The sequence below is a fragment of the Cuculus canorus genome, chromosome 16 (assembly GCF_017976375.1).
Source record: "Cuculus canorus isolate bCucCan1 chromosome 16, bCucCan1.pri, whole genome shotgun sequence".
NCBI lineage: Eukaryota > Metazoa > Chordata > Aves > Cuculiformes > Cuculidae > Cuculus > Cuculus canorus.
In genome coordinates, this window is record NC_071416.1 from 4665514 (window position 1) to 4680123 (window position 14610).

The 14610-nt window shown below is 52.5% G+C and overlaps 1 protein-coding gene across 2 annotated transcripts in view; it reads right to left on the minus strand.

The window, feature by feature from the left end:
- ACSS2 (acyl-CoA synthetase short chain family member 2) overlaps nucleotides 1–4905 on the minus strand; it is a 36048-nt gene extending 31143 nt beyond the window's left edge. For both annotated transcript variants that reach the window (XM_054081326.1, XM_054081325.1), the window contains exons 1-2: nucleotides 4725–4905; nucleotides 3460–3655 (exon numbers count right to left, since the gene is read on the minus strand). In XM_054081326.1, coding sequence (XP_053937301.1) covers nucleotides 3460–3655; nucleotides 4725–4848 — 320 coding nt within the window. In that variant the 5' untranslated portion in view covers nucleotides 4849–4905. The remainder of the gene's footprint in view (nucleotides 1–3459; nucleotides 3656–4724) is intronic.
- Nucleotides 4906–14610: the final 9705 nt, after the last annotated feature.

Consider the following 14610-nt stretch of genomic DNA (forward strand, 5'->3'; position numbering starts at 1 on the left):
CCATTTTATCTTTGCAGGTCATGTTTGTTCTAGGCTCAGTATGGGAACGATAGGCAGTTATTTTGTTTAAACAAAGCTCCTGCAAGCTCTGGCAGCCTTTATTATCTTTGTTTCTCCTTTCTAGGTGCGTTATTTCATATGCAAGCACAAGAAAGCAGAAAATTCTGACTCTGCCAAAGGTGGCAGAAGACAGCAGCATCCTGTTAAGCCCACGCACCCAGGCTACAAGGAGGCCAAACATCATGTGCTGAGCTCCATTTATCTCCTGCCCCTTCCCTCTGCTCCCATCAAGCACCATCAGTACCACAGCTGGGTTGACTGGTTTGAGAAATGAAGGTCAGACCTTAGTGCTTCAGCTCTGCACGGGTTACACAGAGAACAGGCTTCATCCAGGTACTTTCACACCTCGGGATCTAATTACAGGAGCTTTGTAATGGGTGTTGTCCATCTTGAATCCCCACCTGGTTATATTTCACCTCCACAACTTATCCAGGCTGTTTATATGAGATTAACTGGCACTGTATGACAGAACGAAGGGTTTGTCCATGCAACACAGGTATGCCAGCAGCACAGTGAAAGCATACAGTGCTCCTGCTCTAATTAACATTCCTCTCCACCGATGAAGTCCTCAGCACTGCTTCAAGTCCCCTGCAAGCACCTGCAGCATCCCAGCTCATTTGTCCTGTGCATTCCACTCGCAAAGCCTGCGAAAGCCAACCCAGGTATTACCTGCACAGTGACCACAGCGTTACTGACTTCAGTCTTTCCGCATAGTGATGAAAGAAAGTTCACTTTTGACAGCAGCTCTTCCTCAGAAACATTTCCTGGAGCTTCTGTTCCTTTTTAGGCCACATCAGCAATACCAGAGAAAGAGGAATCAAAAGCAGCAGGGACAGAAATACTTGTAACGTTCACAAACAGCAAGAAATACCCTAGTGAAACAGGCAACAGAGAAGATAGAAGCGTTTCCTACTGACCCAGGATGGTCATTTTGAACTGCACAGTCCTAGCAGCACCAAGAGGACAATACCATGACAGTAAACGTCACCTATGTACAAGTTCTGCAGCACGAAGCAATCCCATGTCCTGCTCTTTGTGCTGAAACAGCAATTCTATGTGGCTGGGGATTAGACCCTCTGAGTGGAGCCAGTTTGGGCAGTCGGGGACTGCTAGTGGTGCAGGAACCTTCAGAGCAGCTTGGCCATAACAGGTCTGGATGAACAGCTCATTCCTTCCAGCTCATGCGAAACTGGAAAGAGCCATAGTAAGCAGCACGTGGCAGCTCAGAGTTTTGTTAGGACACATCTCTGCTCAATGACACACAGCAATGCCTCAAAACATTATTCCCTTTATCCCAAATTTCTCCTCCCTGGAAGCAAAGAGCACGATCTTCTATCTTTTCAAAGCCCTCATAGAGCTGGGAAGTCACCAATACCTTGGTATAAGCTCAGTACCTTTTCTAATCCAGCAGGCTGTAGGTTTTTAGAAGCAAGCAATAGGCCAAAGGAGCCTCAAAAATCCATTTTTTTTCCCATGAACCCTCTTTGGCTTTCGGAGGCTCTCATTTCTTTTGCACAGCGTAACAAGTCTCAAGCGTTCTAGGCTTGTTCAACAGTGTCAAATGCAAAACATGACAGGACAAGAAGACAGCAACTTTGATACTGAAGAAAAGACTGTGTCCAGAGAGGCACGTGCATGCTCCTGGAAGGAATTTTATAAGTCACAACCCTTAGCCCCACTGCCTCAAGTCCTCAGTGTCACAAGCGGAGAGGTCAGTACCACACAGGCCATGTTCAGCATGCCTCTTCTCACCCTCCCACCAACATTCCCAGCTGGCTGCTCCAACCACCCCAGTGCCAGGTCACTTGGGACAGAACCCCGCTTAGGGGAGTTTATCCTGAAATAGTCAGGGAACACTGCCTGCTCAGGAGGAAGAAAAAGCTTATTTTTCAGCACTGTGAACACCACAACTGACACTCTCACCATTTTAACACACCTCAAGCTTTGCTCAGCATCACAAACACTTGCACAAAGGCTGCCAGAATAACTAACAAGACAGAACTTCACCGAGACCAAATTAAAGCTGCAGGCTGCTGCCTCGTTGTCACCCAAAGATTTATATGCAAGAAGAATGATACACCTACTCCCTCCATAAAACCCAGCAGAGCCACCAGCACTGGCCTGCCAAACGGCTTTGTTTGCTGGCACACCTTTACTTGAATGGGTTTACAATCGAGTTTCCATTCAGACTCTTCAGTCATTTTACAGTCAATCAAGTTACAGAATGTATTTAACTAGCAGGGAAGCAAATACTTTCCACCATTTCACCTGTGCCTTATCAATACAATTATTTGCTAAGTAACCTGTGTAATTCTTTTACTGAAGCAGTAGTGCTATGGATAGAAACTCTAGTACGAACCCAGTTTTAGACACAGACAGAACTATGCTGGTGTAAACACACTTGTGTCTGCAGCGGGGCAGCCTCTGGTCACCTTTGTGCAAGGTGACAGGGGGGATCCTTCAGCTGCACACAATCAGAGCAGCACAGTTATTCATCATGAGGGTATCTGGTATCTTCACTGCAATGACAGTAAGACTCTGCTGAAGGGACTCACAAACGAGTTATTGCATCCCTAATAAGCGGTACATTTAATTGTGCCTCTACACTGCCACATACAGACATCCTCATGCAGCGTAAATGCCCGCTAGTTCAAGGGAAATAGCAAAATGCACAGGTGGGGAAGGCACTGCTCCCAGTTTGGGGACACAGCTGTGCTGCCAGGTGAGCTGGTTCACCAGGGGAGCATTAGTTCTGGGTCTCGGACATCACCAGGGAAACCTATTTTGCATCAATATGAAAACATCAGGTTTCACAGTTTTAACACTCTCGTAAAAAAGTAGAAACATACTGCAGACAAGGCTAGAAGCTAACTTTTCTTCCCAAATGTAACACAGAGAAGACAGCATTTCTGAAAGCATCCCAGCATTACACACATTTGAGTGCAAGGAATCAATATATAAGTTCAGATTCTGGGAGAACCTTTCCACCACAGGAGTGGAAGCATGCCAGACTCACAAGACACAAAGATAAGAGATCTGGGGTTTATTAGCTTTCTGTTGTGGGTAAAGATGCTAACACCCAGCATCTCTCTGCTTTACCAATGCAGCACCTGCTTCAATACTGTCTGACTGCTCAGAGCTTTTAGCAGGTCTAACCACAAAGGCAGAGCTGGAAGTGAGAAGCTCCCAGTACCTGTGCGGGGCCACCTCAGTGCATCCGAGGATGGACAGGGAGCTCCCTGCTCAGGTCTCAAACCACAGAGAGCAAACATCTATGTAAAGACTAAAAGCATAGTAAATCTGAGGGCCTTAATTCACCTCAGCAACCATCAACACTATTTGTAGGCTTTACCGTGATACTCACACACCTTTGACACCACAATAAAACCAGAAATTTACCAGTAAAAAGCAACTTTGTCCCCGAGTTTCTTCTGGCTAACATTTCTGTCCAAGAGGTTGTAGCAGATGTTGGTGGTAGCCCCTTTCATCCACTCGATGAAGATCTTCCCCTTTGTCACGTCGAAGTTGTACTTCAGGAAGGGCCCCGTGTGCTGGCTCTTCCAGTAAAACTCCTTAGCAATGTCACCCCAGAACTCTGCAAAGACAACACATGGCTTGGAACCCACAAAGAGAAGGCTCTAATTAACAGGGATGTCCCCTCCCCACAGCACAGGGAACACAAGGTTCTAAGGGACAGAGTAACCCCTGTCTGCACCCCGGGGTGTGGAAGGCTCTAAGGGACAGGGGTGTCCCCTCCCTGGGATAAAGAGGGATCTAAGGGACAGGGGTGTCCCCTTCCTGAGATACAGGGCTCTAAGGGACAGGGGTGTCGCCTCCCTGGGACAAAGAAGGATCTAAGAGACAGGGGTGTCCTCTCCCTGGGATAAAGAGGGATCTAAGGGACAGGGGTGTCCCCTTCCTGAGATACAGGGCTCTAAGGGACAGGGGTGTCGCCTCCCTGGGATAAAGAGGGATCTAAGGGACAGGGGTGACCCCCTCCCTGGGATAAAAAGGGATCTAAGGGACAGGGGTGTCCCCTCCCTGGGATAAAAAGGGATCTAAGGGACAGGGGTGTCCCCTCCCTGGGATAAAGAGGGCTCTAAGGGACAGGGGTGACCCCCTCCCTGGGATAAAAAGGGATCTAAGGGACAGGGGTGTCCCCTCCCTGGGATAAAGAGGGATCTAAGGGACAGGGGTGACCCCCTCCCTGGGATAAAGAGGGATCTAAGGGACAGGGGTGACCCCCTCCCTGGGATAAAGAGGGATCTAAGGGACAGAGGTGACCCCTCCCTGGGATAAAGAGGGATCTAAGGGACAGGGGTGTCCCCTCCCTGGCATAAAGAAGGCTCTAAGGGACAGGGGTGACCCCCTCCCTGGGATAAAGAGGGCTCTAAGGGACAGGGGTGTCCCCTCCCTGGGATAAAGAGGGATCTAAGGGACAGGGGTGTCCCCTCCCTGGGATAAAGAGGGATCTAAGGGACAGGGGTGTCCCCTCCCTGGCATAAAGAGGGATCTAAGGGACAGGGGTGTCCCCTCCCTGGCATAAAGAGGGCTCTAAGGGACAGGGGTGTTCCCTCCCTGGGATAAAGAGGGCTCTAAGGGACAGGGGTGTCCCCACCCCAGGGCTCTAAGGGCAGGTTTCCCCCGCCGCCCGCCCCGCTCACCGTGCGGCTCCTGCACGGAGCGCTGGTAGAGGCGCTCGTAGCAGGACAGCGAGGGGCAGTGCGCGGCCCGCAGCAGCTCCGCCGGCGGCCGGTACAGCCGGGCCTGCTCCTCGGGCAGCACCATCGCTCCGCGCGGGGCCGGGGCGGGAACGGCGGCCGGGGCCGGGGGGCGGGGGGCGGGGGGGGCAGCGCAGCACCCACAGCCCGCCTGCAGCGCGCGCAGCTCGGAGCTCGGCCGCAGCGCGAGGAGCTCAGAGTACCCCCTCAGAGCTCGGAGCCCCCCCCCCGGAGCTCACAGCCCGCTTAGCGCGCGGGGCGGGGCGTGCTGTGCGCGGGGCGGGGCCGTGTGACAGCGCCGGGAGCTGTCAGCCCTGTCTGTTTCTACCAGTTGTGTCCTTGCCGGTGGGGTCCCTTCTATAAATGGGGTCCCCGTGCCACCCATGTCCTTCTGCAACCATGTTCCTCTTGTCAGCCGTGTCCCCTCTGTCAGCGGGGTCCCCTCTATTAATGGGGTCCCTCTGCCAGGCATGTCCCCTCATCAGCGCTGTCCCCTGCCAGCCTTGTCCTGTCTGCAGTGGAGTTTGCTGTCAATGGGACGTGTCCCCAGGTCAGCCATGTCCCCTGTAAGCCGTCTTCTCTGCCAGGGCCCCCTTGTTCTCCGTATCCCCTCTGTCAGCCATGTCCCCCAGTCAGTGAGGTCTCCTCTGCCAGTGGGATCCCCTTGTAAGCCATGTTCCCCCATCAGCCGTGTCCCCTTGTCAGCCCTGTCCCCTTTGTCAGTGCGGTCCCCTTGTTCTCTGTGTCCCCTGTCAGCCGTGTCCCTTCTGCCAGTGGGGTTCCCCTGTAAGCCATGTCTTCTCTGCCAGGGGGTCCCCTTGTTCTCTATGTCCCCTCTGTCAGCCCTGCCCTGTCTGCAGTGGGGTTCCCTGTCAATGGGGACTCCTGTCAGCCACGTCATTCTGCCACCCATGTCCCCCTTGTCAGCTGTGTCCCCCCGTCAGTGAGGTGCCCTCTTTCCATGGGGTTCCCCCGTCAGCCACGTGCCCCTGTCAGCCCTGTCCCCTCTGTCTGTGGGGTGCCCCCTTTCACTGGAGCCCCCTTGTCAGCTCTGTCCCTCCTATCATGGGGTGCTCCACCCACCATGTCCCCTCTTTCACTGGGGTCCCCCTGTTCTCCATGTCCCCTTGTCAGCCCTATGCTTCTGTCAGTGGGGTACCCTCTTTCAATGGGGTCCCCCTGTCACCTGCGCCCCCCATCAGCCGTGTCCCCAGTCAGCCTTGTCCTGTCTGCACTGTGGTTCCCTATCAATGAGGACTCCTGTCAGCCATGTCCTCCTGCCACCTGTGTCCCCTCTGTCAGCTGTGTCCCCCTGCCAGTGGGGTCCCCTCTTTCTGTGGGGTCCCTCTGCCAGCCACGTGCCCCTGTCAGCCCTGTCCCCTCTGTCAGTAGGGTCTCCTCTTTTACTGGGGTCTCCCTGTCACATGTGCCACCCATCAGCCGTGTCCCTTGCCAGCCCTCTCCTCTCTGTCCCTGTCACTGGGGTCCCCTTGTTCTCCCTCGACAGCTCTCTCTTCTCTGTCACTGGGGTCCCCTTATTCTCCATGTCACCCTGCCAGTCCTGTCCACTCTGTCAGTGGGGTACTCCACCCACCATGTCCCCTCTTTCACTGGGGTCCCCTTGTTCTCCATGTCCCCTTGTCAGCCATGTGCCCCTGTCAGTGGGGGCCCCTCTTCCAATGGGACATCCCTGACACCCATGTCCCCTCATCAACCGTGTTCCCTAGCAGCCACGTCCCTTCTGCCAGTGAGGATTCCTGTCAATGGGGTTCCCCTGTCAGCCATGTCCTCCTGCCAGTCATGTCCCCTCTGCCAGTGGGGTTCCTTGTCAGCTGTGTCCCCTCTTAGTTGTGTTCACCTGTCACGGAGGTGACCGTCATCCATGTCCCCGTGCCAGTGGTCTGCAGTCAGTGAGCAGGTACAGGCTGCTCCAGGATCCTTATTGTTTGTCATGGTTTAATGCACTCGCTGGGAAGACTGCCTTACTCCATGCGGCAGGAGATGCAAACCTGCGGTGTGGAGAGCATCATCTGCCAATGCATGTAACGTTCTCATCACCAAAGGGGCCATAAACTGTTCATCTGCAGATAAAAGTGGCTGGTACTGGTGTATATTTTCTGTTAAGGATGCTCCAGAGTTTTAAAGAGCACATCTGTGCTTCAGCTCCCTGCTCTGGTATTAGTCTGCTGGCTGCCCATACTGCTTGAGTGCAAAGTTTCTTCTGTGATTCCATTTGGGAACACATAGCTGGTTTCCTCCAATGTGAAACCCGGGAGTAGTTCGGATACCTACATCCATGGGCTGTATCCTGCAGGCAGCATCACTCTAGAGATGCTCTCTACACCTCTTCGATATGATCTTAGCAGGCTTTATACCCTAAGTCATCAGCCACCCTCACGCTGCACTGTAGCACATATAACAAAGCCTCCTTGGCCATATGGTGTAAAATCAGCGTCCTGGAGACCTACTACACAGCCTCATATTGTTCATTTCATTGTTATTAACAACAAAAAAAATCACAGAAAGGAATATTTAGATCTTAGGGTGCAGAGACTCCAGCTCTACTAGTAAACCACATGGATGAAGGCAAATGCTCCACCACAAGTCCACATCCATTCAGATGCTCAATTTTAGCACATTCCTTGACGGAGTTTCAGGCTGAGACCACCAGTCTCTGAGCCCAGGCTTGCTCTATGGGCAGACATAGTACAAATACAGCCAAACCCTGCAAGGTATTTCCCTTCACCAGCCAGCACTATTGTTACCTCCAAGTTCCCTGTTGCAAAAAGAGTTTTTTGAAGAAAAAGCCAATTTGGCCGTGCAGCCAGGGCTCTCTAGCATGGATATCTTTGAAGCTCCCCAGGAGCTACAGGAGCAGTACTCCTCCAGCACTCCCCTCAGGGCCATGGTCCAAGCACAGCCCCAAGAGTTTTGGTGTACAAATGACATATCATTTAACAATCCCAACTGGAAAGCGCATTGATCTTCTCCTGCTCTTCTAAAGTCCTTCTGAAGCCACCTCACCCTGAATATTTTCTACAGGAGTTGCCAGCCCCAAGTCTCAGCAGCCCATAGTTCACACCAGAAGAGAAGCCTATAGTTCACCCCACTGCTGGGAAAGACCTTCATCACTCTTTCTGTTAAGGGACAGTTGCCCCAGCCCCAACAAAGAGGAGGTTTGTAGATCTAGGAGGCACCCCTTCTTTCCTTCTCGTTGGCTCTCTTTGGTTTTCCATGATTTGTCTAGCTGAAATTCTCCACCAGGCTCAGTGACAGCATGATTTCTCTCCAACAACTGTTGCATGCTGTGGGCAGGACACACCAACCTACAAGGCTGGGGCAGCACCATCTCCCAGCAGCCGTCAGCTGTCCTCCGTCCAGCATTGGCCAGTATGTGCTGCTGTGGCTGAGGGATGGTGTTGTGCTTCAGCTGGCCGTAGCTGGAGCCCAGGAAGCAGTTGCATCATATCTGAAAACACACCTGCAAAGACGAAAACTCACAGTAGCTTCATGGTTGCCTTTTCCCGTGCTCTTTCCTCTTGCAAGAGTCCAGTAACACTCCAGGCAGCTGTGTACAGGGCTGTGAACTGCGTAGTTGGCACCATCAGTCAGATGGCACAAACACAGTCCTTCTCAAGCTTTCACTTTAGTGGCTGCAGCTGAAATATGGACATGTCCAGGCTTCCCTTCAGTGATTGTATAGGCTGTAGGGAAAGGGCTTCAGCTGTGTGACCATGCTTTGCTACTCCAGCTCCCTCCACCCCAGGGCAGCTTGCATCCAGCTGGGGTCCTGTCCTGGCAGCTGGTGTATGGTGGGGCTGGATAGTGTAGGGTTTGCTCCAAGCTTGGCTCCCAGCTCTCCTCCTGACTTACCCGGCAGCCCGGGGAAACAAGCTGCATTTTGGGGCCCTCTGTTTTCTCTTCCTGTAAAAAGCATTAAATTACATAAAGGGTATCTATTAATGTATATTAAGGTATCTTGCAGAAACCCAGAGGGTCAAACCAAATATACCGTGTGGGCTATGTGGTGCCTTGCTCACACTGCTTGGGGTACTCTGGAAACAGCCTTTCTAGTGCAGCATCCACAGCAGCTCAGTGGCCATGGTGGGACACCTCACTGCATCTGGCCTGACACCCCAGTCCGAGAGACACTAAGGGTGAGGGAAAGACGCTGTAAAACTGGAAACAATTTGTGTGTCTCAAAGCCTTCTGTGTGGCCGGGTGGGTGGGAGGCAGCCTCGGATGGGAAATGTTTTAATTTGGGTAAAGCGCTGCTCCACTAGAGGTGTGGATTACCTGGGGGGCTCCAGCTTGGGTCACAACCCTCTTCTCCCCAGTGTGATGACACTGTTTAGACTCAAGCAGTGTGGATTCCCAGAGCTGTGTCCTGGAGACAGCAAAGAGATGGCGTGAGAGGGTGTGACTGGGCTGCGGATCTTTCCTGCTGGGTTTCTCTATGCTAATTTTCAGCACATGGTCTGCACAGCCCTTCACCTATGCTGACTGAATCAGCACAGAGCAGCAATGAGGTTAAACATCAGATTGCATAGATCTCCTCATTGATAGCACTTCTCCTCTGTGCTGGCTATAGACGATATTTTAATCCACACGGTGATAACAGCCTTTTAGTTCTCTTGGGAGTTATCAGCTCCTTTGTTTGTAAGCGTAACTGCTCAATACCAATGCGGCTCTAGGTTCCAGCACATGCAGGCTCCACAGACTTTTGCCTCAAGCAGCCTCCCTCCCCTCCAGCCGCCTGCTCTGAGCTATCAGGGGATGTTAAAACAGGCCAGGTTGTGCTGAACACAAGGATCAAGCCTGAGCTGTTTCCTTTCTTCCTCTGCTGTCAGGCTGTCCTAAGCTTCAAAGAGTAGCTGATGAATATCAGAGCCTGGTAATCTAGCCCTCTGCAGAGCACAGACAATATATTCATAATCATTTTACATGTAGACGAGCTAGTATCACAATCAGGGTTATAAATCAAACCCAGGAGACATGTTAGTGCTGTTTGCCTGAGCTTTTTTTAGTGATGTAGACACAAGAAAATGTCTGTCTGACTCTAGATGGGGCCAATTGACCTTCTAAAGATGCACTCTCCTCTCTTAGAGACTCATTTGTTTACGTGGGCTCTGCTGGTTGCTGCTGTTTTCATTTTGGAAGAGGAGGCCAGGTTGGTAAGAGATTCAGCAGAGGCCTGGGCTGTGGAGCAGGGCAAGCTGGGCTCAGGAAAGGTGGTGCCTTTATCAGCTGCACATTACAGGAGGTTGGGGTTTAATAACTGACTTCCTCATATGTCTTCACAGCTGTCCCCAGGCTTCAGGGTGTCTTTGCATATCCGTAAATGTAGCTCACTTCTTTTGTCCCTGTTTTATTGAGGAGGAGGAGGAGATGGCTGGAGTTCTGGGGTGCTCAGTGACTGTGGCCTGTGGAGCAGCTGTGTCCGGCATGCACCTTGGGTCCCGCAGCCCCGGCAGCCTGGGCGGGCAGGCGGCAGCGGCGTGCCCTCTGCTGATGAGCTGCCAGCCAAGCAGGTCTGCTGTGCCAGGGCCCACAGTGCCAGCCGTGCAGGGTGCTCAGCGCCAGCCGTGCACGGTGCTTAGCACCAGCAACACAGAGTTGTCAGTGCCAGCAGTGCAGGACTTGCAGTGGCAGTGATGTGGGGTCTGGGATGCTGGCAATGTGGGGCCCACAAGGGCGCATGGTGCCGTGATATGAGGTGGCAGCAATGCAGGGGCTGTGGTGGCAGCGGTGCAGTTTCTGGGGTGCCAGTGATGCAAGTTGCAAAGTGCCAGCGATGCAGGATCCAGGCATGAATTCACTGCAGCCAGGTCTCACAGCGCAGTGCATGGGCTGGTCATGCAGGATCTCATCCCAGCCATGGGGTTTGGACACATGCATCCCCACACTGCCCCCTGGCACCATCTGCTTCTGCCAGAGCCTGGAGCAGCCAGGAGCTGAGCTGCACCAGTATGCTTCTCCATACTCAACAGGATGCTTCTCCAGTACTCAACAGCAAGAAAACCATTCCGTACCTGCCCAGGGCAGGGCTGAAGGTGTTCCCCAGCCCCACATCCTGCTTCCTTGCTTGGACATGAAGCCCAGCCAAGGGCGAGGGCTTGTGTGTGGGCATAGGAGCATGTCACAGACAGTGCAGCTTGGGGGATAGCAGGACTGCACCAGTGCTCACCAGTGCTTGGTGGGACTGTGAGGGCTGATGGCAGCACCCAACAAAGTGGGTCTGCTTTGCTCCTGTTTGTCTTCTTTCTGGCTTGGTCACGTCCTGCCCTACACTGTGTGGGGATGTCTGTATGCTGGGAGCAGGACAGGGTCTGCTTCATGTGAGCAGGATTTGTGGTGGTGCAAGGATGCGCTGGTAGCCAGGCAGACCTGGGAGCAAAGGGACACGGCTGGAGCAGGGCCAGCGTGGAGCTGAGGTCGGTGCTGACACCAGAGGGTGGTGTGGTCTCATGCATCTCCAGCACCAAACCCTCTGAGCTGCTGAGGCCTGGGGGCAATGATTAAGCCCAGGGACTGGCCATTTGCTGTGGAGAACTCTTGGACCCTGCAGCAGCACAGGCCAAGGTGAAAGGCAGTGGGTAATGTGGCTGGTGGCTGCCTCCAGATTCAGTGGGACAAGCAGCAGCCTGTCCCACTCCAGCTGTGTCTTCAGTATCCAGGATCCCAAAACTGGGCTCCAGGCATTGCTCACCCATGGCATCAACTGTGCCCTGCCCTGTGGTAAGGACACAACTTTTGAGGACCTGAGGAGGCCACTGACAGACACCCCATGCCGCCTTGTACCAGGGCTCAGGTTTTCTATAGTCAGGCAGATGCTGCGAGATGGGGGCTGTTCTCTTCATCAACCAGGACATCACAAAACCATAGGAGCTACCTCTCCACCATCGTTGGTGTCCCCAGGGGCTGTGACAGGCAGGGGACAGGCAGGGCTGGTAACAGGAAAGTCACCATTGGAGACATATCACTGCTCTACAAGAAAGACATTGAGGTTGTGGAGCGTGTCCAGAGAAGGGCAACGAAGCTGGTGAAGGGGCTGGAGCACAAGTGTTATGCGGAGCAGCTGAGGGACCTGGGGTTGTTCAGCCTGGTGAAGGGGAGGCTGAGGGGAGACCTTATCACTGTCTACAACCACTTGAAAGGAGGTTGTAGAGAGGTGGGTGTTGGTCTCTTATCCAAAGTGATAGGTGACAGGACAAGAGGGAATGGCCTCAAGCTGCGCCAGGGGAGGTTCAGATTAGATATTAAGAAAAATTTCTTCACTGAAAGGGTCATTAAGCACAGGCAGAGGCTGCCCAGGAAAGTGGTTGAGTCCCCATCCCTGGAGGTGTTTAAAAGATGGGCAGATGAAGTGCTCAGGGACATGATTTAGTAGTGGACAGGCATGGTTGGACTTGATGATCTCGGAGCTCTTTTCTATCCTAGAGATTCTATGATTCTGATATGTTTGTAAGAAGAGGACCTGAAGACAGCTTTTATTTATTTTTTTCATAGAGATTTTTAATGCTTATTTTGTAACAGACTTGGTTTAAATTTTTGTTTTCTACAATAATTCAATGTAAAAATCCCAGTACAATATACAACAGTTTGAACATTTGCAATAAGAAATTCAGCTTGGGGATACACGTAAGTTCAGCTAATTTCTAACACAGGTAGTAAATTCCCTCCAACCCTCCCCCAGATCTACCAGCCAGGAAGCCAGGTGGACAGGAATGCTTTACAAATGTCACCTCCACCCTGCCAAGACACTGGCTGCTCTGTCCCTGCCCGTATTGCAGTGGGATGGTCCCTTAGACACATCACCTTGGAAAGGGCAGGGTCTCCTCCATGGGGTGGTTAGGAGCCTCCAACATTGCAAGGCAAAGTCTGCAGTGAAGCGAGGCTGGCTGGCCCTTGTGCGTGGGTGATGTGGGATGTTCTGAAAAGACCCTGCATGCAGGTCCTTCAGGGTATGGGGCTCCCTTGGGATGGAGAGGAGACCTGTCATCCCCTTCACAGCATTGCCAGCAGCCTTGTGTCACAGTGCAGCCATAAGGTTATCAGAAGGGGATGGCCATGTCCTTGCATGGCCCAGCCTGAGGGTAGGAAAACAAAGATGATGCAAGGATCCCAGGCTCTAAGGTCTGAGGGGTCACCTCAGGGATAGCTCACTGGTCTGGGATCTGGCAGTCTTTCAGGAAACCACTTTGGCCTGGCCTATGGTACTCAAATAGCTTTGACGGTCCAGCTTGAACAGCCTGGAGTGGTCCTGCTCAAGCTACATTGGATGATCCTTCTCAAGCAGCCTGTAGAGCTCCTGCTTGAGTGGCATGGGGTGTTGCTGCTCAAGCAGCATGGGATGGTTCTGCTGGAGCAGCATTAGGATAGTCCTGCAGAAGCAGCATTGGAGTGGTTCTGCTTGAGTAGCATGGAATGGTCCTGCCAAAGCAGCATGGAGTGGTCCTGCTCAAGACAGGTAGGGTGCCCTGTTTGTGCAGTGTGGGTGGTCTGCTCAGGCAGCATGAGATGCTCTTACTTGGAGCAGATTCAAGTGGCAACGGATTGTTCCTCATGTCCTGCAGCATTCCAAGCACTGCATTCAAAGCCATGCCTGGCCTGCCTCGGAAACTCACTGCTTGGAGAAGTCTCCAAAAGATGTTTGAAGGGATCCTAGGGAGCTCTGGTAGAGCCCTATGTTCCAAAATAGTTATTGCTAATGCTACGTCAGGACATTGGTGACTTTATCTAGCTAACTTGTGAAACCTTCCAAGGGGAGAGACCCTCCCACTTCCCCAGTGACCAGTTCCAACTGCACCAGCCCTAAGAAGTGTTTCCCAATGTCCAGCATGAATCTCCCAACCTGCAAACTTCAGTCATTACCTCTACTATGAAAGCACCTTGAGTAGCACGGATGGGGTGGGAGGCTGGTTCTCCATCTAACCTAGCCCCACACTCCATCACTAACAGTTAAGGGCCCTTCCTGCTTGCATCAGGGATGACTGTGCAAGTGGTGGCTTTCCTGGCTTGGTAAGGGATGGGATACAAGGCAGGGAAAGGAGGAAGAGAAGGAGAAAATAACAGCAGGACTCAGATGTGCAGGGAGCAAGAAAGTGCAGGGAGGATGGAGGAGAGGACAAATGGGAGAGGTCCAGCTGGGAGAAGACAGGAGGTCAGTTGAAGAAGAATGAAAGGATAGTGAGAGAAGGTGGTGTGAGGTAAGGGAGGATGGTTGGAGGTAAGGGAGGGGTAGAGGGGAAATCTGGGACACTTAGAGGATAAGGAAGGATGGGGAGAGGCAGAGGAGTATGAGGAGAAACAGAGACTGGGAGGTGAATAACAAAGGACGGTGAGATAGCCAGAAGTTGAGTATGAGGTGGGACAGGGCAAGAGGTGAAAGCATGAAAAATGATGGGGAACAATGGGAGATGGAGATTCAAGAGAAGAATAGAGACAGTGGAGGAAGATGTATGAGATGGGAGGATGAGGGAGAAGGTATGGGGGATGGTGGAAGGTGGAGGACAACGAGGTACGGGCAGTGTTGAAAATTGAAGAACAATGAAGAAGAAAAGAGAGGTTGGATGAGGAAGACTGGGCAGACCGTAGGAAGTAGAAGATGAGGAAGAACAGGCAAATAGCTGTATTGGGGCACAGAGAAGAATGGGGGAGACAGTGGGAGTTGGAGGAGGAAGAAGAAGGTGGACAAAGTGGAAGAGGAAAACAAGGAGGTGAGATGGCAGGAGGTGGAGGACAAGGAGGGAAGGGAAGATGGAGATGAAGGAAGGAGGGATATGGACAGTTGGAGATGGATGAGGATGGCAAGAGGGATGAAGAGACA